This window comes from Canis lupus, chromosome 22, assembly GCF_048164855.1.
Source record: "Canis lupus baileyi chromosome 22, mCanLup2.hap1, whole genome shotgun sequence".
Taxonomy (NCBI): Eukaryota; Metazoa; Chordata; class Mammalia; order Carnivora; family Canidae; genus Canis; species Canis lupus.
In genome coordinates this window covers 22,919,498-22,947,458 of record NC_132859.1, presented here as the reverse complement: position 1 = coordinate 22,947,458, position 27,961 = coordinate 22,919,498, and the positions used below count along the sequence as shown (strand labels likewise).

The 27,961-nt window shown below is 38.3% G+C and overlaps 3 protein-coding genes across 8 annotated transcripts in view; 1 reads left to right on the top strand and 2 right to left on the bottom strand.

Moving 5' to 3' along the window:
• ACAD11 (acyl-CoA dehydrogenase family member 11) overlaps positions 1-8,885 on the bottom strand; it is a 110,447-nt gene extending 101,562 nt beyond the window's left edge. Inside the window, exons 1-3 of one of the 2 annotated variants that reach the window (XM_072792758.1) lie at positions 8,633-8,885; positions 3,245-3,344; positions 257-382 (exon numbers count right to left, since the gene is read on the bottom strand). In XM_072792758.1, the coding sequence (XP_072648859.1) occupies positions 257-382; positions 3,245-3,344; positions 8,633-8,781 (375 nt within the window). In that variant the 5' untranslated portion in view covers positions 8,782-8,885. Of the gene's footprint in view, positions 1-256; positions 383-3,244; positions 3,345-8,317 lie in introns of both variants that reach the window. The other variant, XM_072792757.1, reaches the window with a different exon arrangement.
• Positions 8,886-9,368: 483 nt separating this feature from the next.
• UBA5 (ubiquitin like modifier activating enzyme 5) lies at positions 9,369-24,334 on the top strand. Of its 4 annotated transcripts, XM_072792759.1 has the most exons (12): positions 9,369-9,732; positions 11,397-11,442; positions 11,555-11,644; positions 16,610-16,719; positions 17,472-17,558; positions 18,167-18,251; positions 18,931-19,035; positions 19,212-19,339; positions 21,018-21,153; positions 21,448-21,523; positions 21,658-21,764; positions 22,167-24,334. In XM_072792759.1, exons 1-12 carry the CDS (start codon positions 9,503-9,505, stop codon positions 22,248-22,250), a joined length of 1,284 nt encoding a protein of 427 aa, XP_072648860.1. In that variant the 5' UTR covers positions 9,369-9,502; the 3' UTR covers positions 22,251-24,334. The 4 variants fall into 4 exon arrangements, with proteins under 4 accessions (XP_072648860.1, XP_072648861.1, XP_072648863.1 ...); XM_072792760.1 differs by lacking the exon at positions 18,931-19,035 and having other exon boundaries at positions 9,378-9,732; XM_072792761.1 differs by lacking the exon at positions 11,397-11,442 and having other exon boundaries at positions 9,483-9,732.
• A 1,791-nt stretch (positions 24,335-26,125) lies between these two features.
• NPHP3 (nephrocystin 3) overlaps positions 26,126-27,961 on the bottom strand; it is a 40,948-nt gene continuing 39,112 nt past the window's right edge. For both annotated transcript variants that reach the window (XM_072792756.1, XM_072792754.1), the window contains 2 exons: positions 27,546-27,661; positions 26,126-26,763 (listed from right to left, as the gene is read on the bottom strand). In XM_072792756.1, the coding sequence (XP_072648857.1) occupies positions 26,586-26,763; positions 27,546-27,661 (294 nt within the window). In that variant the 3' untranslated portion in view covers positions 26,126-26,585. The remainder of the gene's footprint in view (positions 26,764-27,545; positions 27,662-27,961) is intronic.

Genomic DNA, 27,961 nt, shown 5'->3' with positions numbered 1-27,961 from the left:
CATTTGGTTATTGCCATTACATATAGTTCTTTATTGCCACCTAGAGGAAAATTTAAGAATAAGTTAAACACCCTCAACTGAATTTGTTCCTAGTCTATTCACCTCTCTCACATTCCTTGTACTTATTAAAACAAAAGTTTAAGCTCTTGAAACACAAACTAATTACCTAAAATGTTAATTAACAAGCTATAATTTATTGGCATCTAAATTCATCATTAAAAATAGAAGTAACAATAAAATAAGATTGTGAATTTACCTGCACATGTTCCATCATGTAAAATTCTGTTCCAATGACAGAAGGATCACTGCAGTACAATAAAGGTTTGGGAACGGGGAATCCAACTGAAAACAAAGCTTTCTGGACTTTGAATTCTCTATCAATCTAAATAGGACAATGAATTATTAAAAATCAGAAACAGAAACTTTAAAGTTTTTTTAAATTATTATGTTTTAGTAATCTCTACATCCTACATGGCTCAAACTCATGACCCCAAGAAGAGTTATGTGCTCTGCCAACAGAGCCAGCCAGGCACCCCAGAAACACAGACATTTAATAACTATAGTGAGCTTAGATTAAGGCTAGAAATCAGGGAATCCCTGGGTGGCTCAGCGGCTTAGTGTCTGCCTTTGGCCCAGAGTGTGATCCTGGAGTCCCGGGATCGAGTCCCATGTTGGGCTTCTGCATGGAGCCTGCTTCTCCTTCTGCCTGTGTCTCTGCCTCTCTCTCTCTCTGTGTCTCTCATAAATAAATAAATAAAATCTTTTTTTTTAAAAAAGGCTAGAAATCGGGATCCCTGGGTGGCGCAGCGGTTTGGCGCCTGCCTTTGGCCCAGGGCGCGATCCTGGAGACCCGGGATCGAATCCCACATCAGGCTCCCGGTGCATGGAGCCTGCTTCTCCCTCTGCCTATGTCTCTGCGCCTCTCTCTCTCTCTCTCTGTGACTATCATAAAAAAAAAAAAAAAAAGGCTAGAAATCAATTTTGAAACAGTATCAACAAATGACCTAGAGGATAATATTTTCCTTAAAAGTAGTGTTAGTGCAATTATTACAGTTATAAAGTAGGCTAGCACTTAAAAAGACCATGATCATTTAATTAGGCTAAAGGATAGGCACGTGTATGGGGCTTAATATTGGCTCTGTGACTATGAAGGCAACAGTTCCTGACAACAATATTTCACAGATTATCATAAAAACATCTTTGTTCTCAACAGTTCCCTGCTTGCTTACTGGCTTATGCTTGCTCACTCTTTCTTTCTCATGACTCCCAAGGGGGATCAGGCAAGTCTCTATTCTAATGCTCTGAGCAGTTAGCTATAGGGTGCTGGGGGAGGACAGAGAGTGCTAGTACCAGGGAAAAAGTACTAGCTCCTTCTGGAGATCAAAAGAGGTACTTATTTCTAAAGCAGGGGTAGGGGAATCGTTCTAGGTGCTCAAGGCTACCATGGAGCTCAAGATAACCACAGGGAATGGAGGCAATAAGATGCAAGCAAGTACTGAAGCAGGGACCCAAATAAAATAGAAGGGCCTCCTCAACCAGGACAGATACATGGGCCTATCACTCAGGACCTGAGGACACAGCTTATAGCAGAGCTATAATGCTAACTCATCTGCCCCAGACTCAGTGGTGACTGATCACTTTCTTCTTTTTTAAGATTTATTTTAGATGGGGGTGGGGAGAGGCAGATTCTTCTTCTTATTTATTTATTTATTTGAGAGGCAGATTCTTTTTTTTTTTTTTTATGATAGTCACACACACACACAGAGAGGCAGAGACATGGTCAGTGGGAGAAGCAGGCTCCATGCACTGGGAGCCCCACGTGGGATTCGATCCCGGGTCTCCAGGATTGCGCCCTGGGCCAAAGGCAGGCGCCAAACCGCTGCGCCACCCAGGGATCCGAGAGGCAGATTCTTAAGCAGACTCCTCGCTGAGCTTAGAGCATAGAACCCGACGTGGGACTCGACTCCAGGCTCAATCTCACAGCTTAAGCCAAAACCAAGAGTGTGATGCTTAACCAACTGTGCACCACCCAGGCGCCCACAGTGACTGATGGGGAGAAATCATGCAGCTCTCTTGGACAACAGCAGTTAACAAAGATTAACTAAGGCAGAGATAGGACTATAACCAGGACCCAGGTGAGAGAAGTCAATGAAACCAAAGACTGTGAAAGAAGTGTTTGTAATCCCCTGGTGCTGGGGGTGAGGTGGATGATGGTAAGGACAAATGGGTCAGGGAGTCATAAAGTGGACGGCAGTGTGAGAACAGTGGTTTTTTTTTTTTGCAGTGTGGACTTAGAAACAAGGAAGGGAGTTGAAACCAACTAAGCCAGATACTTGGGCTGAGATCATTATGATCATTATGTTATTTTCAGTCTTTTGATAAGATGTTATCAGGAAGAGAGAGAAAGAGAGCCATTTATTGGGCATAAACTTCTGGGCACAGGGGGGATTCTTCTTTAGACTTACCATGTTGAGACTTGAAGTTACCCAACTTTTTGATTTTTAGCATCCTCAAGTTTCTTGGATATGGAACCAAGAAAGCCAGAGTCTGCATTTTTCCATTAATGTGTAATCTTAAGCCCATCCTTCAATGGCCCTAACCCAGTCAGCTTGGCCTGGGAAACGCCTATTAAACATGTTTATGATAATACCCTAAATATGCAGTGCTTTCAATGTTTCCAGGACTTTGATTTGCTTTCTCTTGTTTTCTTCTCTAAAATTCTACAGATAATAGCTATTTCCTAAAAATAGACTCAATTTTTAACAAATCTTTTTTCTCACTAAGCCTAATATTCAGAGAATACTTTAAAATGATTATTCAAGTATTTTTTATTAGCAGAAGATCAATGGATTGTCAGAGCAAATATATAAAGATCCTTCAGTGAGTAGATATTATTGTAAGATAATTTTAAAAACATAATTAAAAAATATATAACCAAAGACAAACATCTATAAATGAGCAGCACTGAAAATATTCACTGGATTGCATTTTTAGCCAATTGTAAGGAAGGAATCAAATCCATAAGAGGACTGGGTATTGCACAAGATTAATGACCTAAAGACAGCCTCAGATTTCAACCTCAAGTCCTTTTTAAAAATGGGATACAATTCAAGTGAAATTTTTATCTAAGAAATAAAATGTATTATTGTTTAATAATGAGATGACTTTTAAAACCAATTTAAATTATTTTTCTGCATATAAAAAGTATTTGTCAACAAAGAATTATTGCATTTGTATACCATACCTTATGTGCTTTAGGAAGTAGTGAACCAGGTGGTTTTTTTCTGAGTACATAGGCTTGAGAGCCTTTCTGGAGATAAAAGGTTGGATTGGACTGTCCTGATCTAGGTAAGAGTAGAGGAAAGGTCAACTACAAAGATATTTCCCTTCTTTCCCAAATCTTACCAAAATGTCAAAAGAAACACAAAATAAAAACAAACCTATTTCATTGCTAGAAAACCAAGAAGGGTGCTACCAGCAGCTCAAAATATTAGTTTTTGGATGACATAATGCAGATGGTAACAGGGGTAGGTGGAGAACCTATAACACAGGTAGAAGAGAAGACCTCACTCCCTGCAAATCATGAGTTTTATTTATTTTTTAAAAAGATTTTATTTATTTATTCATGAAAGAGAGAGAGAGAGAGAGAGAGACATAGGCAGAGGGAGAAGCAGGCTTCATGCAGGAAGCCTGATGTGCGACTCAATCCCGGAGTCCCAGGATTATGACCTGAGCCAAAAAGGCAGACGCTCAACCGCTGAGCCACCCAGGCATCCCAAATCATGAGTTTTATCAGAAGTATCCCTAGAACAATGCCTAGATCTAAATAAATAAAGGCTGGGAGGAGAGATTGTATCTATTAGTCAGAAAATTAAAGAGTTAATTAATAGCTAGGTTAGGGTCCCCTCATCTACTGTTAGAGATATAACCCCCAGATGCTTCACCAAGGCTAGTACCCAAGAAGATGGGTATCCCAGCTCTCCACAATGGGAACTGTGGTAAACAAGGTCCCAGGGTAGATACTTGGGCCAGGAAAGTACAGAAGGGCTCCAGGTAACTCAGATACCAGGGCACTGGATTTCCCTGCTGGGTGAGCAGAAATTCTCACATGAACTAAAAATGCACTCCAGATATCAAAACCATTAAATTAACACCTTCATTTACAATATGAGCAGCTTAGAATTACCTAGCTTTTGAAGACTCCAACAGTATGAAAAAGAGGACTTAATAATGAAAAGAATCAATCCCTGATATGTGCTGCAACATGGACTTTGAAAACCTGGTGCTAAGTGAAAAAAGCCAGACACAAAAGGCACATATTCCATATGATTCCACTTCTATGAAATGTTCAAAATCTGTAAATCCATAGCAATAGAAAGTGGATTAGTGGCTGCTAAGAGATGAGAGGAGGGGAGAATTGGGAGGTGAGGGTTTTTTGGGGGTGATAGAAATGTTCTGGAATTAGATAATAGTATTGGTGACACAAAATTGTGAATATACTAAAATTCACCAAACTGTACAGTTTAAAATAGTTCAAATTTTAAATTTTATGATAAATTTTATCTCAAAAACAATCCCAGTGGCACTATACTTCAATAGAAAAATAAATTTAGGGGATTCTGAGTGGCTCAGTTGGTTAAATGTCTGCTTTCGGCTCAGGTCATGATCTCAGGGTCCTAGTATTGAGGCCCGCATTGGGCCCCCTACTCAGTGGGGAGTCTGCTTCTCCCTGTGCCTCCCCCTGCTTGTGCTTATGCTCTGTCTCTTAAATTAAGAAAAATAAATTAAAAAAACATGTATTTCTGTTTTTAAAAAAAAAAATCTCACCAAACTAAAAGCTTCTCCCCTGTATAAATATCTACCATAGTTCTAACAAAGACCCTGCGAAAATGCAGAAGTCTACCTTGGGAAGATCATCACCAACACGGGGAACACAGTAATGGCTAACTTTAAGCACTCTCACCATCAGGACACCATATAGTCTAGAAACCACTGATGATATCAATACTGTAAGAATCATCAATAAGCGAAGAGCCATAACTATTGCTTAGGGCTTGGACAAGACATTTGGTGCTGAAAGAAATGTGAACTATAACCAAAGAGGTAGTAGCACTTTTGATTTGTCAAACCTTAATTAACAAAGATGGAATTCTTTGCATTTTAAGTGTGTAGTTAGGGAAACTCACTTGGCTGGAGAAGGCTTTGATTAGACAATCAATCTCACAAAACCCTAACAGGCTACCCTCTGCATTGGTTCACTTGGAAGCATATGAAGTCAAGAAATACAGTATTCCAGCAGGGCAGCATCAGATGAGCATCTAGAGTAGAAGCATCTCAGTAGTCCATGCAGTATGCTAGGATCAACTCTGTGACCCCTGTACCCCTTAGGTGATAGCTCAGGTTCTAAGAAATGAGTCCACACAGGTGAGGATGGGTGCCAACCTGGCTTAGAAGCCTCGTGTTCCACAGGAGCTACTTCCTCCAGTAACAATCCTCTGGACATAGCTCCCAGCAGCCTAACAAGGAACATGAGCAGTTCCAAGAACTTGCTACACTCAGGGAAGCCCAAAGTATCCCACTTTGGGATACTTTGAACTTAAGAGTTCATTTCCAGGCCTTCCAGTTCAGATACAGTTTATCAATTAGATATTATCTCTACCAGAAGTAATGTTGCCTAGACACATAGCTGACATACCACCTTTACCAAGTTACCAGAGTAACAGAGCTAGAAAGTTAACTTAGCTTGTCCATTGAGAAGAAAAGGTTTTTTAACCCTTCCTTCACTTCTTGCTAGAGAAGTCTCAGGCCTGTGAGGTCATCTAGTGGGTGGTTTTAGCTGCATCTCCAAGCTTCAGAAACTTAGAAATTCCCACAGGATTTTTTTTTTTTTTTTCCCAAAGGCAAGAAATTTGAAAAAGCATCAATCCTGATAAGGGTGTTACTTATGTTTGCAGCTATGTAGGCAGTCATCTTGTAGGTATGTAGGTACCCATCTTAAGGGTATCTGGAGATAAACCTGAAAATACTCAGGATTCATTGCTCTTTGATATCATCCCTTTTCCTAGTAATACTGAAACTACTACTTTGGTATTGAAATCACTGGTGATTTCATAGTCAGGACTATCCTGATTAAGCGCAATACCACAGTTCATTCCAAGTGGACTTAGACCTTCACTATCTACTCTATGAATCTGAGTGAGCATTGATGAAAAATAACAATCAATAATCATATCCCAATAGTCATGACTATTCTGGTTAAGCGCAATACCACAAGTTCATTCAAAGTGGACTTAGACCTTCACTATCTACTCTGTGAAACTGAGTGAGCAATGATTAAAAATAACAACCAGTTTGGCAAGTTTGAACTCACAAATATGCCTCCTACACCCTTCAGATTTGTACAAATTAAAGTAACTTTTGATATTGATAACAGCATCTTAAATATATTTGCCCTAGATAAGAGATCAAGAAAAGAGAAGATTAAAAGGCCAATGTCATGGTGTTTGAGCATGGAAAACATTGAGTATGTGGTCCAAGAGGCTTAAAATTTAAGTACAAAGCTGGAGATGAGAAGCAGAAGGGCAAAAGATCCCCTAAGAATATGCTCCGATGCTATGTATTCACCAGTAAGGCCACGCAGATGATGAGACACATCAAAGCAGAATCAAGGATGAAGTCAAACAGAAGATTCTTGGCAAGTACAGTGGAACCATCAAATGGCTGATGAAGAATCAGATTACTAAAAAGGAAGAATTTAACATTAGCAGAAAGAGCTGCAGATTATCTTTCCTTTGTACCCCCTGGAATTGTCTTTCAGCGTAATCACATACAGCCTCACTCTCTTCTCTGAATGGACCTATCATCTCCTTGCTTTCACTAAAATCTGAATGTTCCACAAGGACCTTGTTTCCTTTGTAGACCTCTAAAGTGGTCGATTTTCTCCCTATTATCACTCATCTTGTGGGCCTGGAGATGGAGTCGATGTTTCTCCTGATACTCATTGCCACTTGCAAACTCGTTGCCCTCCTTCCTGCCTAAACTTCACCCAATTTTGAATTTCATATTATGAGATTAACACATTCCACCCTTTCTTGCTGCAATCTACTCTGTTGCAATCACTCTCCCTCATTGCCTATTGACTCACTATTGCTCTTATTTACACTACTCCTCATTGCCTATTGACTCACTATTGCTTTTATTTACACTACTCCTATCATGATTTCAAACTTCACTCAGATGTTCATTTCTAACACTCAGGCCTGTCAGTTCCTTGAATTCTTCTACTTCAGCGATATTTTCATTTATACTACTTTACCCACTCTAGGGGACACATCTTACACATTAAGAACTCAAACACTGCATAATCCTCCACGGTAAGCATTTCTATCTGACCATAATCTATCTTTCGAGTCATTCCCGCTGGTACGTTCATTCCAAAGATCCTTCAATCCTGGGATCAACGGTCCATTGATCATACTACTGTTTACTGTCCTTCAGCTTCCCCTTCCCCCACCACATCCTTTCTGAACTCACTTAATTTTGATGGTCAATTATACTGTCAGTCCCTTGAGTCCATCTTTAATACACTTGCCCTCTCTCCATGATATTTGCTTGGCTTCCTCTATCCTGGGTTAAATCCACCTCTTTGCCTGCACTCACAGAGCTGAATGTAGCTGGAGAAAGAAACATCCTGACAGTATTACAGGCCTCTGGCATTTGTGTTCCTTGACTATTGATTAGTGTGAAAATAAAAATAGGGGTAATCGAGATGGGTCAGAGTCTTGTAGTACAGAATTAAAACCAGTTTAGGTTTCTAGCCTAGAAACTTGTATTGTAAACAAAGTTTAAAATATTTCACCGATTATTACAGCACTTAATTATCAAAAGGAACGGATACTTATTACAGATCAGGAAACTGGTTCTCAGGAGTTTATGTAACGTTTAAATTCCTAGTCCTTAAGTGACAGAATTTCCTGAAAGCTAAGATAGTTTCTATAGCTTTGTGTGTTTATCAAAATACTATTTTTTTTATTTCAAAAAATTTGTTTTCTATTATAAAACCGATCAGAGCCAGATTCATGGTGGGGAATAGCACTTTCAGGATCGCCAGCCAGTTCCATTCCATCACTTCAAAAGAACTAAAGCCCAAAGCGGTGGAGTGATTTACTAAACAGAAGGTCTAGGATTAGAATTCATTCCCCCAGCTGGTGCCACTATCTCAATCTCCAAGAATATGGCCAATTTTAACGGAATTACACCTGCTTCTCAGAAAAAAAAAAAAAAAAATCTAATGGTTATAGAAAAAAAGTTGCAAGACCTCTTTATATTCCACAGAGCTTCCAACCATAACGGTCTCAGTGAGCCCTCCAGGCATATAATTGCAAACTTTTACAAAGATTCCTTCTCAGAGCTGGAATCGTGAATGCTGTGGTGCTTCCGTTACAGTCCTCGAATTGGAGATGCCCTGAAGGAAACGCAAGGGGACCCGCGGACGGCAGCCCCCACCTGCACAGTGAGTCACCGCAGGAAAAGCAGCTGGGATGGGGGAAATGACGACTCCACCCCAGGGCCAGAGAGAGAAAAGCACAATGCACAGATCTGTTTCTGCTGGAGGAGAAGCCGGCGTCGATACCTGTACTGGGCAATGGTCAGCGTGGCCTCGGGCTCGGCCGCAAAGCCGGGCAAGTGATGGCTTAGGTAGGCCTCTAAGGCCCCGCTGTCGAACTTGTGCTGCGGCAACACTTCGGCGGTGTCGGGCTCTGGGGAGGCCTCTGCCGCCATGGCTGCGGCTGCTGCGGGCGGCGCAGACGCAGAATCCACCGAGCTCCGGCGGCCGGGAGCCGGGCCCGACAGCCAGGGGGCGAGGCCGGCACTCGTCGGGGCGGCCACCGCTCGGCTCCAGCCAATCACACTGCGCCTGCGTGCGGCCGGTTAGGTTCTAGTCGCCATCAGCCCGACGACCTCCGCGTGTTCGCAAAGACTCTTATTTCAGTCTCACGGTCGGAGGCCGCAACCTTCAAGAAGGCAAAGCTCTGTTACTCGCTACGGGCAATTAGGAACGAAAAGGCCTCTTCAACCCCCACATGAAACGCACCGGCAGCCTCAGACCTTACAGGGTCCGGTGCAGAAAAGGGTCCGTCGAGACCTTGAACCCAGGAATAAAAGATCCTGGTGTTTCTCCTAGCCGCCGGGCTGGAAAGGCAATATCGCCGGCCGCGGGCTTTGGACACTAATGACCCACAGCTCTGCCGCGGCCTTGTCTCTTAGGACCCGGCAAAGAAGGAAGCTAAGAGGGGCGGGTTTTGTGTGTGTGTGTGTGTGTGGGGGGGTGTTTCCCCCCTGAGGGGGAGCGATGACTGCGGCGTACCGGAAGCGGTACCGTGGGAACCCGGCGGGAGCGGCGGAGACGTGTCGAGTGTGAGGCGCCGGGAGCACTTCCGCAGGGCTCTGGGCTAGGAAAGCGGCGGCGGCGGCTGCCTCCCCTTCCCCTCGCGGGGCCCGCATGCCTAGCAGCGTGGGGCGGCGGCGGCGGCGGCGGCGGCTGGGGGAGCTGGCGGCCGGGGTCCCAGCCATGGCCGAGCCCGTGCAGCGGCTGCAGCAGCGGGTGGAGGAGCTGGAGCGGGCCCTGGCTCAGGAGAGAAGTCGGCGGGCCGTGGGGGGAGGCGACGGAGGCGGCGGCCGGGTCCGCATCGAGAAGATGAGTTCGGAGGTGGTGGACTCCAACCCCTACAGGTGACCGGCGGGGCGGGGCGGAGGCGGTGCAGTCAGGGTGTCCGAGTGGTCCGCAGTGAGGCGCCCCTTCGGGCCCACCTCCCGCGGCCTCCCACCTCCCTCCTCTTGTGCCGGGGTCCTGCGCCCTGACGCGCCGGGCCGAGTCTTCGAAGAGGTGAAAAGGCCGTCTTTCTCTTAAAACAGGCGCACACACATACACAAAACCAAACCCGAGTGAATCAGCCATATGGCGCTGCTCCCGGGCCTGCTGGGGATCAGGCGTCCCGTTACCTGATGCCTCTGCCGCAGTCTCCCTCGTTCTGCATAAAACCGATAGTAATAAGTCTCAGGAGATGACATCAGGGGTGAAGCCCACCAAGCGCTGAGCTTCGAGTTTCATAAAGGCTTCTCGGTATTGCAAAACCGGGGACGTGGCGGGAGACCAGGATTAGCTTTAGCTTTAAAAGCTGTTGGGTTTCGCCAGCCTCGTCCGCTCCCGTCCTTTCAGCTGGTTGAATGTGGTGCAGTGGTTAAGAGGAAGGATTACCAGAGCCGGACCGATTGGAATCGGATCCCACCTCTTGGTAGCTCAGCGACCACGGGAAATGTTTGTGTAGAGTAGGGACCAATGGTACCAGTGAAATCTTCAGGTGATACCTAAAACTGAAAATGCAGAAGTAACAATGTTAGCAAGTTAGAGATGTGTTAGTAACAGTTGGAAATTAGGAAGGAGGGTTAAAGGGAGGAAGGGGCCAGAAGCCTGCAGAATTTCCTAGCAAGCTGGGTAGAACTATTTGACTCTTTAAAGTGTAAGTGAGGGGCACCTGGGTGGCTCAGCGGTTGAGCATCTGCTTTAGGCTCTGGTCGTGATCCCGGGGGTCCTGGGATCTAGTCCCACGTCGGGCTCCCTGCATGGAGCCTGCTTCTCCCTCTGCCTGTGTCTCTGCTTCTCTGTGTGTCTAATGAATACGTAAATAAAAATCTAAAAAAACAAAGTGTAAATGAATGGGAATTTTATGTGTATAGGCTTAAATATATATTAAATACATAACAGACTAAAGTACTTAACAGTCTTTGGCATGCAGTTGGTACTTACTAAAAGTAGACATCGTCCATTATGAGCAGAGACAACTGATGTTAAACATTAAATATTTACATACGCTAAGAAAGCATGGAAAAATGTTGAAATTTCACTTCAACGTATCTCATCTGGACCCTTAACGTTTAAGTCAGTTGTTTCAATCTTGGTTGTCCATTAGACTATCTGAGGAGCTTATGAAAAAAATCTTGTTGCACAGGCTACATACACCTGGAAGGATAGTGTTTTTAAAGCTGCCCAGGTGATTTAGTTTCACCTGGTAAAAGCCCCTGAAAGATTTTTTTCTTTTAAATATTTTATTTATTTGATAGGGAGCATACACCAGAGAGCACAAGCAGGGGGAACAAGAGGGGGAGGGGGAGAAGCAGGCTCCCCTTTGAGCAGGGAGCAAAGCATGAGGCTCTATCCCAGGACCTGGGACCATGACCTGAGCTGAAGGCAGATGTTAACTGACTGAGCCACCCAAGCACCCCTGAAAGATTTCTTCTAAAGCATTAGCAATGATTGTGTTTTTCTGTGATGATGTGTTTACCTGTATCACAATTAAAAGATTGTAAGCTTTAAAACATTTTTTCATTGTTTTAAGCCGGCTAATGGCATTGAAACGAATGGGAATCGTAAGCGACTATGAGGTATGGTAAACCTTTCCAAGTTTTTGAAGATGATTTCAGTAAATGAAAATTATTTCTGATGACATTTTTGATGAAAAGCTAACCGACAAATCTATAATTTTGCGTTTCACAGAAAATCCGAACCTTTGCTGTAGCAATAGTAGGTGTTGGTGGAGTTGGTAGTGTGACTGCTGAAATGCTGACAAGATGTGGCATTGGTAAGGTAAAAACATTTCTCTTTGCCTGTCATAGGGAAACTTCTCACTTCTGGAGTAAATCAGGTACAAATTAGGAATTTTTCTCGTTACTAATGGTTTGTTGATTTGTGCTGTCTTTATTCATATTGTTCTTTCTACCCACAGTAGTTAAGACACAACCCCACCCAAATGGAAGCTGATAATCAGATAAAACAAGGAATATCCCAATTTTGTTCAATAAGTTTTTGTTTGGAATAAGATATATTACAATTTGGGCTGTTTTAAATATAGAAACTAGGAGAGAAGTCTGTTAAATTGATAGTGTGTGAAACCCAGGCACCTAACATATTTTTTAAACATGCTTTATACAAGATGGACTAGAAAGCATGTACCTTTTTTTTTTTTTTTTCAAAGAATAGTGGCCCTTTATTAACTTATTTTTAAAAATTTGTTGACCTACAGTATTAGTTTCGGTTTTGCAACACATTGAGTAATTCAACAGTTCTATACATTACTCAGTGCTCATAAGTACGGTCATCACCTGTCACCATATAACTTTAGTACAGTATTATTGAGTATATTCTCTATGCTGTACTTTTAATTTTCATGACTTTTTTTTACTCAAAGAAAAGGAAAACCATTTGAAAAGATATATATACTCCTGTGTTTACTGCAGCATTTATTTACAATAGCCAAGATATGGAAGCAACCCAAGTGTCCATAGATAAATGAATGGATAAAGAAGATAGGTGTGTGTGTTTGTATAATGGAATATTACTCAGCCTTATAAAAGGATGAAATCTTGGCATTCATGACAGCATGGATGGTCCTGAGGATATTATCCTAAGTGAAATAAGAGAAAGACAAATATATGATTTCACTTATATGTGGAATCTAAAAAACAAAAATGAACAAACAAAAACTTTTAAAAGAAACTGGTGGTTGCCAGAGGGGAAGTGGGTGAGATAGGTGAAGAGATACAAACTTCTAGTTAGAAAATACCTTTCTTACTCTTAAAATTGAACTGGAGAATGCTCTAGATTTCTTTTAACCTATATGTAGCTTTTTTTTTTTTTTCTTTCACTTTTTTCTAAAATCGATTTAGGTTGTGGGTAGGAAGGAGAGATAATCTTTCCTGGAAATCAGTATACTTAGTCTCAGATTTATAAAGGTAAAGCCTATGATGTTAGATTCTTAGTGGTTGAATACCAAAGCTTTCCACAATTGATTACCCCTCTTTAGCATTTTGACAAAGCAAGCATTTTTCCCACAAAGTTTATCAGTGCTTTTTAATATGTTGGTCTTGTCCCATGCCTCCCCCCCTTTTTTTAAAGATTTAATTTACTTTTTGAGAGAGAGTGTAAGTGAGTGAGCATGGGGAGGGAGAGAGGGACAAAGAGTCTGCACTGAGCACAGGAGCCAGATTGTGGGGCTCAATCTCAGGATTCTGAGATCATGACCTGAGTTGAAATCAAGAGTTGGACACTCAACTGACTGAGCCATCCAGGCATCCCCATGCCCCAAATTTTTAAAAGAAAATGGTTTCCAAGTTGGCATTTATTTATCAATATAGAAAAGGCAACATAAAAATTCTATAAGTGTTTATTAACCTTTTAAAGTCTTTGAAGTTTACAAAAGCCAGCCAACGATTGGTTATAGTTGATCAAAGAATCACAGCTGATTGACCTAGGATAATAGAGATCATGGAGATTATGGGTCTTAGTTTTGATGTGCTTCAGAATCATTTCATAGGCTTCTTAAAACATAGACCCTACCCCAGTGGTTTTGATTCCTTAGGTTTTTAGTGCACCTAAGAATTTGAATTTGTATTAAGTCCCCAGGTGATTCTGATGTTCTAGGGGGATTTTTTTTTTTTTAAGATTTTATTTATTCATGAGAGACCCAGAGAGACAGGCAGAGACATAGGCAGAGGGATAAGCAGGCTCCATGCAGGGAGCCCAATGTGGGACTCAATCCCGGGACTCCAGAATCATACCCCGGGCTGAAGGCGGCACCAAACCCTTGGGCCATCGGGGCTGCCCTAGGGGGATTTTTAAGAACTGCTGGATCCCTGCTACTCAGTCTGATGCCCTAAGTAGTAGCATCAGCATCACCTGGGAGCTTGTTAGTAATAAATACTTCCAAGCCCCATGCCAGACACGCTGAATTAAGGATCTGTATTTTAACAAATCTCCATATGATTTGTATATATATTAAAGTTAGCCCCCCCACCCAGGAAAAAGGTTAGCCTTTATATTTCTTTACTTTTTTTTTTTTTTAAAGATTTTATTTATTTATTTATGAGAGAGAGAGAGAGAGGCTGAGGGAGAAGCAGGCTCCATGCAGGGAGCCTGATGTGGAACTCGATCCCGGGTCTCCAGGATCAGGCCCTGGGCTGAAGGCGGCACTAAACTGCTGAGCCACCAGGGCTGCCCAGCCTCTATATTTCTGATAAGCTTCCAGTGATACGGATACTGCTAGTCCAGACCACATTTTGAGTAGCAAGGATCTAGAACAATGGTTATCAAATATTTCTATGATTAGAATCACCTGAGAAGTTCAAAAAAATTTTGCTATCTATAATAGAATAGAATCAACCTCTGGGGATGGGACCCAGACATCAGTATTTTTTAAAAAAACTCTCCAAGGGATTCCAATGTGCATTCAAGTTTTATTATTTTTTATTATTATTTTTATTTATTTATGATAGTCACACAGAATGAGAGAGAGAGACAGAGACACAGGCAGAGGGAGAAGCAGGCTCCATGCACCGGGAGCCCGACATGGGATTCGATCCCGGGTCTCCAGGATCGCGCCCTGGGCCAAAGGCAGGCGCCAAACCGCTGTGCCACCCAGGGATCCCTGCGTTCAAGTTTTAAGTTAAGGATCTCATAGGTTAAGTTTCAGAATTCTTTTCAATATATAAAACAGATAAACAAGGAGTTAATTCATGCTTAAACAGGGAATTTTTTTTTTTTGCCTTTTTGAGAGAATTTTATTTGGTTCTTACAAAGGTTGTTGCAATATGAAAGTCATTTTTGTTTGATAGAAATATCAAGCTGTCTTGTCAAACACACTGAAGTAACCTAAAAATATATTTCAGAGCTCACAGAGCTTAAAGAGCAAAGATTATATGCAACCAGACAAAGCCTATTTCTGCATTTCCTATTTCTTGCCCAGACTGCTTTGCTTACCAGACTGTCACTAAACATCTTGAGGAAATGCAGGGATCATTTTGTTTGGAATCTTAGACACACCAGAACACATAATATTTACAAAGAAACTTTTACAGATACATTAATTGAAAAGATACTATCTAGAAATGTAATCTTGAAATCTTTTTCTTGCCAATTGATCACGAAGCAAGATGGGAGACTTCAAGCCCACCTTTTAACCCCTTTGAGGTGTCCTGGATCACCAGATCTAGATCAGCTCCTTTATTTTACAGAGGAAGATACAGGCCTAAAAAGTGAGTGACTTATCCATGATCAGAGCTAATTTGTGACAGAGCTACAACTGATATTTCCTATCCCCAAATTTGAGATATCCTGTCACTTATAAGTCACTTACAAACCAGCTATGAAGCTGATGACTCAAGTGATTTCCTGTCACTTATAAGTCACTTATAAACCAGCTATGAAGCTGATGACTCAAATTTAATACTTGGCCTGACTTAATAAGTAGTGTCTAATGAGCTGAAATAAACTATATCTTGGAGACTTTTTTTTTTTTTTGGAATTTTTTTTTTATTGGTGTTCAATTTACTAACATACAGAATAACACCCAGTGCCCGTCACCCATTCACTCCCACCCCCCGCCCTCCTCCCCTTCTACCACCCCTAGTTCGTTTCCCAGAGTTAGCAGTATCTTGGAGACTTTTAAGTCGAGTCAGAAAATTGTAGAGGGCAGACAGAGGAGATGCATTTTTTCTAGCAAGATATTAAGAGTTACCCAGGGGTTGTTCTGTAGGTTGGGTTAATTTCGTTATTAAGATTCCCCTCCCATACCCCCCCCTTTTTTTTTTTAAATTTTAGCTGTGTACAGGATAATGCACCATAAGCCACAGCCCCCTCAACCACTGCTGTAACCTTTGCTTCTGTGCTCACTTTACCCTGGCATTTTGCCATACTTTTGTTTTTATTGTTAAACTTAGGATGCTGAGAATTGTGTTAGTCACAGAATTTTAGATGAAGGAAGGGACCTTGGAAATATTTGGGTGCAACCTGTTCTTACTGATAAAAAATGGAATCTTTAAAAAGGTGTGTGTGTGAGTGTGAGAAATGCTGTCATGTCTAAATACATGGAAGGAAACAACAATTAACTTACTGGGTAGTAATTCTGTTTGGGGTGATATTTCTGTTTGTGGGTTAAAAATGGTGTCCTAGTCACAAAGGGAGTCATGTTATACTATGGTTTTAAGTTATGGCATTTGTTTTTATCTTATTTATTTATTAATCTTATTTTTTGAGAGAGAGTGAGTGAGCATGGGCAGGGAAGGGGCAGAGGGAGAAACAGATTCCTTGCCGAGTAGGGAGCCAGACATGGAACTCCACCGGGATCATGAGCTGAGCTGAGCTCAGATGCTTAACTGAGCTACCCAGGTGCCTTGTTGTTTTTATCTTAAAATTTCACTTCTCTAATGTGTTCTTGGTCTTCAGTAAACAATTGGAATGAAATGGAATAAACAGTTTTTCAGTGAATCCTTTAGAGAGGCAGTAAGTATTAGGGTTTGGGTGCAGATGCTGGGTTGAGAATGCCTGAATTTGAACCTCATTTTCATATGTATTAGCTGAGTGGCTTTGGGGCATGTGTCATAGTTGTCTCATTTATACCTATATGAGCATTAAATGAATTAATATTTTTAGAGCTAGCTAATATTACTGTCAAACTATTAAAACCCATCAAATGTAAAGTCCACTAATTGATTCTTTGTTATTTTTAGCTTATATTTCGGTATGTTTTTCATCAAAATACCACTGTTTTCATTTTAGTTGCTACTCTTTGACTATGACAAGGTGGAACTGGCCAATATGAATAGACTTTTCTTCCAACCTCATCAAGCAGGATTAAGTAAAGTTCAAGCAGCAGAATATACTTTGAGGTAAAGGGAATTAGCAATTAAAGACTATAGTGAAATCTTAGTTCGTGTATTTTTATTTAAGTTAATGCACAAACTTTTCTCTATAAAATGCAGGTTTTACTATACAGATTGTCTTACCTCTTGGAACTGGGTTGGCAAACTTTCTGTATAGGGCGAAGTAGTAAATATTTAAGGCTTGGAGGGCCAACTGTGAAACTGTCTAGCTATGTAGTTGTAGTGCAATAGCTGCTGTAGGCAATAGAAAAATGAGTGAGCATGGCTGCTCCAATAAAACTTTGCTTATGGACTCTGAAGTTTAAATTCCATGTAATTTTAGCCTATTACGAAACATCGTTCTTCTAAGGAAAAACCATTCATAGCTTGCAGACTTTATAAAAATAGATTTGACACTAGTGGCCTGCCTTGCCAACCTTTAATAAGTTTCTTTGTGGCCCCAAACATGCTTGCACTGAATTAAATAAGGAATAGGGAAGCTCTTTTTGTCAGGCTCAGTGGTAACTCAACAGAGGTGATAAGAGCTTAATTCTAAGCACATACATGATGGGAATAGTTTTGTAATATGCAGTCAAAATGTTGTGAATGTGGTAGTCCTTGAAGTGGGGCAAAATAAATAGAAGAGGACTTTGGATTTTCTTTGAATAGTTTGAATTCCATTTTTCTAACCTCATAAATGATCTTTTTCAGTTCTTTTTCCTGCTTTCATTTAGTATTCCTACCAGTAGTTTAATAATCATTCCCTTTTTTCCTCTCAGGAACATTAATCCTGATGTTCTTTTTGAAGTACACAACTACAATATAACCACAGTCGAAAACTTTCAACATTTCATGGATAGAATAAGGTAAATTTTATTTATGAATATTTTGTACAGTGTCTAGCTTAAACAAGTAATAGAAAATCTCTTGATGTTTATTTAACTCAATGAGTTCATACATTCAATATATATTTGTTTTTAAAATAGTTTTCTGTGCGGTCTTTATGTATTAGGAGCCCAGTAAAAAGTTAAGTATTGTCCAAAAACACAATAGTAACAACAATAAAAAAAAACAAAAAACTTGTTATGATTAAAAAGGGATCCTCAATTTTAAGTTCTGTGTTCTAGATTGTATTTCTATGTGAAAGTGATTTCCTGCAGAATGTTGTAACAAACACTGAGATATTGAATTGTATTCAATTTTTATTACGTGTGGAGTGAAACATGAATAAAAGTCTGGAAGCTGATAGGGAAATGGTAATTTTTTGCCTTCCAGGAGTAGAACTGTAGTATCATTCATGTTATATTCATATTACTTAATACTCTTTACTAGATCTTTAATATTAAATACCATGTCATGATTGTACTCATTTACTGAAAGAATAAATGTGTGCCTGAACAAATGCAGTCTAATTAGAGGGTATTTTGTGTCCTGATTCCCCCGCTCCCCAATAAAATTTATTTGCTTTACCTAGTAATGGTGGATTAGAAGAAGGAAAACCTGTTGACCTAGTTCTTAGCTGCGTGGACAATTTTGAAGCTCGGATGACAATAAATACAGTAAGTATTCCTTTTGTCTAAGATGTTAACACTCATGGATTCATCTATTTTCTTGTATAGTTCTGCATTTAAACCCTTATGTGTTCTGTTAATTTTTAATGATCTCTTAGCCTGCCTTTGAGATTCTAATGGCTGTGGGATTTGTCTAGCCTTACTGATGTGGCTTATGTTTTTAGTATCCTATTTCCTCCAATACAGGAAATTATAACATAGTAGATACTTCTGAAGTACAATATTTAAGATAAAGATTTAATCTTAAGATGTCTTATTCTTTGTCAGCATTGGTTTTGACTTTCATTACTTTAGGTATAAATATAAATTGCCTACAAACCTAGTTTCTCAGAAATAAAATTCTTTTGAATTACTGTGTTTTCAACTTTTCAAAAGAGATTTTGCAGTTAATTGATGAAATTATTTTAGAAAAATGAATTTTTACTTTAATATATCCTATAAACCTAATGGTTCAATTTAATTAGGTATTTATTGACTGCTTGCTTAAATGCTGTCACTTTACTTTTTAGAGAGTGGCATTTGCCAGGGAATTCCACTATTTATAACTTTCTCTTGAAAAATTTAAAAACATCTTGGTAATCCATTTAGTTAAACCCCAATTTTTCAAGAAAAGAACTTATGGTAAATTACTTCTTTTGATGTTATGTTTTCACCTATTTCTACTAAGGCTTGTAATGAACTTGGGCAAACGTGGATGGAGTCTGGGGTCAGTGAAAATGCTGTGTCAGGGCATATACAGCTCATAATTCCTGGAGAATCTGCTTGTTTTGCGGTATGCATGATTTATTTTGGCTTTTTTTTTTTTTTTCCCCACTGTTAAGTACTAGAGTTCCTAGGGATGTTGAAAATGTATTCAGAGAAAAAACAAACTTTGAATGTGATAGAATACTATGTTACACTTTTTCCTTTTGTTTTGAAATATATTTTCTTTCATTCTTTTTCACGTAGTGTGCTCCACCACTTGTAGTTGCTGCAAATATTGATGAAAAGACTCTGAAACGAGAAGGTGTTTGTGCAGCCAGTCTTCCTACCACTATGGGAGTGGTTGCTGGGATCTTAGTTCAAAATGTGTTAAAGTGAGTGAGGGCTAATTTTTCTGAATAGTCTTGATTGTTTTTGATGGAAATATATTTCATAAAGCATCTCAAATATTGGAATTACTATTTAAGTAGTTTTCTAAAATCTAGTTTTAAATATACATACATTTTTATATATGCATAATATAATGTACTTTTAATTTACATACATATCTTAGTATATCTAATTTAAACATATTAATACACATGTTACTCTGCATTTAGAATAGCTCTTGTTAAATGGTACAGTGGTACTAGTGTATTTATGAAGTAGTGACCAAATGACTTAAATCTCTGCAGTTTTGACCAAAGGGCATAAACATACCTCTTTATTTAATTCTTACTAAAAATAATACCAATGTGATTATACATTAATGAGGATAATATCTCTGCTATCCAAAAACATATCCAGCAACCACATCATCTAAACTACAGCAAAAAAGAAGGGCAAAGATTTCTTTGCAGCTAAAATTAATGTCAAAGAATTTTTGAACCAACTCACATTTTATTAAAAGCAGAACCTTTTTAAGGTTTTTTTTTCTATATCAGGCCATTTTTTTCTCTCACTTTACAACTTTAGTAAGCTTTATGTTTCTTAACCGTCCAATATAATAAGAACAAATTGCAGCATGATATACAGAAGCACCCTAATACCAGAAGTGTCAGCTACCAGCAAAAAAATTGTGAAAAGCATGTATGAGAACTCTCAAGGCAACTGTCTAGGGCTATTTCATATAAGACAACTTCACTTTACAAACTACACAAAATTCAGTAGGCCCTATCTAAAAACCTTTTATAGTATGCTACAAAAAAGGTGGGGAAAAATCACGGTTATACACTATTCTCTTCAGGATGTATAATATGTAGCCAAGCCCCTATCGATGGACATTAAAGCTACTTAGATTTTTTTATTTTGCTTTATTAACAATGCTGCAAATATCTTGCATATATTTTTGTATAGATTTTTCTAGATACAAACTTTTAGAAGTGGAATTTGAGTTTATGCAATATTTATTTTGAGAGTATTAAATTTCTCCTTCAAAAGTATTATACATTTCTGTCACAATGTTGGAGTACCTGATTCAGCCACACCAATTGATAACATTGGGTATCATCAGACTTTTTAATCTTTGTTAATTTAATGGGTGAAAAATGGGTATCTCATTTTAATTTTCAGTTTATGGAAAGGGGTGAGCACTTACATTTTTCTGTGAATTGTCTGCTTATCATTTGGTCAGTTTCTTTGTCTTGTATATTAACATTTGTTGCAAATATTTTTCCTTTTGTTTATATTTTATATGGGATTTTTCCTCTCCATATAATCTTCTAAAATCAGATTTGACTGGCAGGGAGCACAAGGGAGCACAAGGGAGCTTTGTGGCATACCCGACATGTTCTGTATTTTGATCTGGTAGTGATTACATGGGTGAAGACTTTTGGAAAATTTCATTGAACTGTACATTTAAGATTGTAAACTTTATAATAAGTTGTGTATAAAAACTTCTAAACAGTAGTTAGATTTAGTACCATGTCTCAGGGATTCCTCATATTTTAATCTGACATCTTAAAGTACTATTTTGTTACAAAGATCATTATGTACTTAGAAACCATTTTTTTAAAAAAAATTCTAATACTTTATGATTTAGTTCTTTAAGTGTACTTTGATTTGTTTTTCTAGGTTTCTGTTAAATTTTGGTACTGTTAGTTTTTACCTTGGATATAATGCAATGCAAGATTTTTTCCCTACTATGTCCATGAAGCCAAATCCTCAGTGCGATGACCGAAATTGCAGGAAGCACCAAGAAGAATACAAGGTATACACCAATCCATCACAATGTGTGAGAGGTCATATTATTCGGACAATAATTTAAAACAGTTTTTTAGATTTGGAATACAAGATAGATGGATTCCTGGATTTTGAAAGTTTTCTTGATTGTATCCCTAAGGTGGAAATGTCAGCAAAAAATTCACCATGCTCCAAAAGTGAAAAAAATCTGTTGAAGTCTTTCTTGCTTTGAGTAAAATAAAAAGCCTGTCTGAATTCTTGCTCAATGCTGTTGATGCCTGAGAATGAGTAAGAATAAATTGATACTGTTTGATTTCTACAGAAAAAGGTAGCAGCATTGCCCAAACAGGAGGCTATTCAAGAAGAGGAAGAGATAATACATGAAGACAATGAGTGGGGTAGGAATTCTTTCATAAACTGAAATGGCATCATCAAATGTCTTATGGGAGGAAATAGAATTAAGTTATACAGATTTTGAGTAATTATTGCTTATTAAGTTCCTTGAAAACTATTATAAAATTTAATTTTCTAGGTATTGAGTTGGTATCTGAGGTTTCAGAAGAGGAACTAAAAAATTCTTCAGGTCCAGTTCCTGACTTACCTGAAGGAATTACAGTGGCATACACAATTCCCAAAAAGGTACATCCAAAATCTGATTTACCATAAGTAAATGTCATATAAGAGAAAATGTCTGCTTATCTTCTTTCATCTTTTTCCTATTTTATAATGCCAATGCAGTATTTCCTGTTTTTTACACTATAGGCGTTAAGATGTGAGAGGTATTCAGTGTTAATGTGGAAATAGGCACAGTGCCTTTTAAACTGTTTGAAACACAGACCTAAAATGGTGTTCTTGACTCATTAATGGATAAAGTAGGTTTTGATTAATGAAGGTAACATTTTTGTATATTGAGATGTTAGCCATAATACAATTTTAAAAATACCACTGCAATAGAGATCATGGTTACAACTTAGTGATTTTGTATTCCTAAGCATTGTAAATCTTGTTATTTTTCACAATGTTTCCCTTATTTGTTGATAGCAAGAAGATTCTGTAGCTGAGGTAACTGTGGAAGATTCTGGTGAAAGCTTGGAAGACCTTATGGCCAAAATGAAGAATATGTAGATAATGGACTGACCTATTATTTCCTGAGTTTAAGCCTACTCTCTTGCAATTAAAAAAAAAAAAAAAAGAAAGAAAGAAAAATTTTTTTTTAAAAAAACCAACAACGCGGGCAGCCCGGGTGGCTGAGCGGTTTAGTGTCGCCTTCGGCCCAGGGCGTGATCCTGGAGTCCTGGGATCGAGTCCTACATTGATTGGGCTCCCTGCGTGGAGCCTGCTTCTCCCTCTGCCTGGTCTCTGCCTCTCTCTCTCTCTCTCTCTCTTTCTGTCTTTCAGGAATAAATAAAATCTTAAAACAAAAACAAAACAACAATGCTTAGGGCAACATTGATACATAATCTTCACAGAATTGTTAACACTTTTTGAAATTACTGTGTTATTTGTCCCTTTTCAACTCAATCAGTAATTCCTAAAACTCCTGTTTCATTCCAGATAAGAAAACTTGAAAACTTAGCCACTGAAATGCTTTGACCTTTTGGGAGGGGTGGGAAGAAAGGACCAATATGATGCTCTATTTCTTTTCCTTCTAGTAATCCTTTGTGGTCTGTTGCCTGAGGCCATGGATAATACAGTAGTATGCAGTTCTCAAATATAGGGAAAGTACAGGAGGTACAACCTGTTGATTAGAGCTAGCAGGTATCTACTCATTGATTTAGAATCCCTCTCTATAAGAAGACTATCCACTATTATTAACTTGGCCAACAGTGAATTTAAAATAGTTAAGCTACAAAATAAATATCCTTTCAAATGTTACCTGATGAAATACAAGAGAAAATGTAGTCATTGGAAAAGTCTGTAAACATGTGAATTCAAAACCAGACAAAGGCAAATAAAAGTAAGCTTTCTTCATGGATAAACAAAGGTATTTTCAGGAAGTACAAATTACTGTATTTCTGCACTGACCAAGGAAAAGAAATCCTGCATCTGTAGAACATACATCTGGAGTCACTGCACTTTACTGAGGATCAAGGAATAAATTTAGGCTAAGATCATCTAGATTATGCCCATCATATGGGCTACTTTCTGAATACTTCATAAAATTTGATTTTCTGGATAACTAGATAATTGTCCTGTACTGGCATAAAAGGGACCTAAATTACCTCTGAAATGATGGACATGTATTTATTCACTGGAATAGTATAATTTACCCTGATCATGACCTACTAAATCACAAATTGATAAACTGGTTTTCTCTAACATTGCATACAAATAATGAAAGCTTAGAGAACCTTAAATTCCCAATGGTTTGGAGACCAATAAGAATACGTATGTGTAGCCTTTATCAGTAGGATACTACTATGCTGATCCTCTATATTGATGATTTTTTTTTGTTTTGAAGATATGAATGAGTAAATTGTATCTCTAGAGAAGAAATGTTATTACAAAATTTAAAAATGCAATTTTCACTTGTAAAATAAAGTTTTAAAAACTGATTTCAGAAAGTCCCAAATATCAAATATGCTCAATGTATTTGTTTTGAGATTCTAGAATCATATAGTGATTCTTCTGTTTGGAGTAAGGTCAGGAAAATGGGATGGTAGCCTTGAAACTTATGTTGCCTTGGTAGGTCATTTGTCATTAAACAAAAATTAGTGAATTCATCTGTAAAAGTTTTTTTTCTAATTACCTGAAATGTTTTGAATTTCAAAAAAGAAATGTAGTCTAAAAATAACCCCACTTCTTTGGAACTTATGGTATATTGATTTGGTAAGGCTTTGCTATATAAAAGCTCCACTCCCAGTGTGGAGCCCAATACGGGGCCTAAAGTCAGACTTGGCTTTGCTTATAATTTAAAAATTGTATAGTTGGATAAAGTATAATAGCCTTTGTTCTTAACATGGCATTGCACACTGCTGGTGTCTTATACTGTACCAACTCTTTTATCTAAGTTATCTAATTTCTTTGTCTAATGTCTTCCATTAAAAATAGTTGAATTATTTACCCCCAAAAAATCTGGTAACAGGTGTCTTTTGCTACCTGGAGTGCTCTCTTGAAAGTCTGTATGCCATGAAAACTTACAAGAGCTGATTATGAGAAATTAATCATCACTGAGTCATTACTAAATAAACCCATAGTGGTTGACCATATTTATAAAGACTTATTTCTAATGTGAAAGAAGGAAACACACTCACCGAATTGCTTTAGCACAAAAGCTCTAAATTATAGTAAAACTATATGTTTAGCTTTAACCCCTTCCCTGCTGTTAATGGGAAGTTAATTTATGTACTACTTAAATGTTTTATGTAGTAAAAAATATGTATTCTAGGTTTTTCTCATAAAAATACTCCTTGAATACCTATAAACATGCTGATCGACACAAAAAGGTAATGACCATTTAATAATAATAAGGAAGCTTTAACCCTCCAATTGCATTTTCCCCCATATTTCTCTTTTTGCAAAGTATTAATGAAAATGAACTACAACCACCATTTTTTGGTTCCTACCAATTCACATATATTTGAGTAGGCTGAAAGCTACCTTTTTCATTGCAAAGGTGTGTATCAATGTGAACATATATCTGAGAACCTCAAATACAAAAAGGTGTCTGTCCTGGCTATTTTTATTTTTTTAAGTAGGCATTTTACATGAAAACATTTGAGTTGGTAGTACAATAAGTAAAAAGATCAAAATATTTGAGTTGGTATAAGTAGTAAGATCAAAATATGCTTTCAAAAATATATTTAAACAAATTTTGTGAAATATATGCAGTCATTAACCCCCAACTGTAATTAATGGATTTTTGCTATAAATCACTTTGAATACTATGTTTGCACTTATGTTTTTCAAGTCCAAATTTGTAGGAACAAAGAATGCCTATTATTCTTTTGCTAGTTTTTCTTTTCAGGCTCCTAGAATGTTAGATTATTTCCTAAAGCAGTTTTTTTAAAGGCATTAAACTTAATATACTACTTACTTATAATGCATTAAATCTTACATTTTAGTAGCTTAAATCTGAAATCAGTGTATGGTAATTTGTGAATTTACTTTGTGCCTTTTATAGCTGGCAAACCCTCAAAGATGTGCTTTGGTCATATTTTATCTTATTTCCTTTTGAACTTCTCTCAAAAGGGGGATGCTCATTTCCTACCAAATTTCTTCTAAGTCACCATTATATTATAGTGCCTGAGAATCAGACCATTGCTTCTCAGACTTAGGTGCGTATGCATCACCTGGAGATCTAGCCAAATTGCAGGTTCTGATTCAGTAGTTCTGAGGAGAGGACCTAGAGTCTTAATTTTTCATAAGCTCCCAGGTGGTACTGATGATCCTGGTTCATGGACCACCCTGTGTGTAGCCATGCCTTACAGAACATTAACCAAAACCCTATAAAGTCACCAAAACTTTTGAGCAAACTACTCCGTATTGGTAACATTCAAGTAGTTTTTGTAATGTTCAAACTCTTGTATAAACTGAAGTGGGGAAAATATGTTGAAATTGCACTTTTAAAACGAAGTATGGTTATTACATCTTTCACCTTTATAATTAAAATGTTGGAATCTTACAGGTATTAAAATTGATTTTATTATATATAAATATATAAATGGTGCAAAACTGAACTATGAAAACATTTATAAAACCTGTAAAACATTTCCTTTTCAATATAAAATTGACATTAGTTTGAGATAGATGAAGAAAGAGGTTTAGGCCATTTAAGAAAGGAGATTGTCATGTCCCTATCTTGGGGAAGGTCAAAGAATGCTAAGAGCTTGACTTATTACTGCATTAATAACTTCAGCTCATGCAGGTACATATAAAAGCAGAACAATGTAGAGAGCATAGAAAGCAGAGGGCTTAGCCTAGTCTGCTCACGGAAAGGCTAGAATTTAAAAAAATGTAACAGACAACCATTATTCATTTTACAGAAGACAATTCAAACCTTTCATAAACATTATCCTTTTATTCCTTGAAACTTTTGAGGTAGAGAATTGGGCTAGGCTACTGCTGAAAAGCGTAACCAGGAATGCTGAGGCCAACACAGCTCTTGAGAGATGAAAGAATTATGGAATTGAACTTGTCTTAGCAGCTCTGCTAGCTCTTGTTGAACAGAGACTTTCATGATCCATTCTTCATGTCATCTTAGGGTTCTAATGTGTCCAACATCCGTGGACCTCGTACAATAGGAAAGTTGATTCTTTTTTTCTTTTTGGAAAGTTGATTCTTTTAAGCAGCTAACACTGACACAATCATGACTCAAACTTTAATGTAGTCCAATGTAATTTCATGCAAATATCAGTTAAATCACAAAAATAACATCTTTTTATGTTTTACATTCTTAGGTTCCATATGTTTCCTAATTATTTTATCCTAAGGTACATTTGCAGTGAATTGTAATTGCTATTACCTCTGTCCTTGATGAAGGAAAACATTAGGAGAATGGGTTGTTTTTAAGCTAAATGTGTCTCCACTTGAGTGTCGGGAAGGAGCTTTTCCGCCCAAAAGTGAGGTTTCTGCTTCTTTTATTTCCATCGCCCTTTTGTATAGTTCAGCAGCTTTTTCAAAATCCCCTTCTTCATAGCTTTGAAAGAAAAAAATTGTTAAAATAGTATACTCTCTTAACTTGAAATGACTTTATAGGATACAAGTTGTGGATAATTCCTCATTTTCCCCTTTCTATTTTTAGTATGTGCATTCACTCAGACCAGTAAAAGAAAATATTCAAACTCTTCTTTCTTTTCTGAACTGCTACGGTATATCTCAGTGCCTTACATATAGACACTATTAGGACCATGTAATGGGTGCAGTGCAGTGAAATTGCTAAGGGAAGTCTCTGCATCCTGAGATTCACAAACCTAGATGGAAAAGAAAAAGGTGCATATTGATTTTGCTTTAAGAGAGTGTCCACACAGAGTAGTGAGGAGGGGCAGAGAAAAAATTTTGAGCAGGCTCCAGGCCTAGCATGGAGGCTGATGCAGGGCTCAATCTCATATCCCTGAGATCATGACCTGAGCTGAAACCAAGAGTCAGATGCTTAACCAACTGAGCCACCTAAGCACCTCAAAATCTACATGCACTTAATGGTAAATTAGTTTTGAGGATGGCAAATTGCCCATCTAACTACCAGTTAGCTGCAAATGTAGTGAAAAACAGTACATGATCCATTCCTCTATAAAATAGATTATGCAACCTACATTTCACTTCTGGATACTACTTCAGTATCTTGAAGTAAATCAACCCGAAATAATCCCTTCCCTCTCCCAAGAAAAAACAATCAGCACTAAATATTCTGTGTTGTTTTATAAGTTAAAGCTGTTCCAAAAATGAGTTTGGCTGCTCTTAGGAAACTGAAAAAATTCTTACCTAAGCACTGCTAAATTTTTTAATGTTTCTCCAACTCGAGGATGCATCCGACCCAGGCTGTCTTCATAAATCTTTAATGCTCTTTCATACAATGGCAAGGCTTCATTGTGTTTTTTCTTATTAAAAAAAAAAGAATAATGCTCACTTGAATACATTGAGTTGCTGAAATCTAAAATTTTTGACTATGCTGATCTACTGGGGTAAACCCATTTATTAATTTTTTTTTGAGATTTTATTTATTCATGAAAGACAGGCAGAGACACAGGCAGAGGGAGAAGCCGTCTCCTCGCTGGGAGCCCGATGTGGGATTCGATTCCCAGCCCTGGGATCACAACCTGAGCTGAAGGCAGACACTCAACCAGTGAGCCACCCAGGTGTCCCAGTAAGCAAGCCCCTTTAATAATGTTAATATCTTC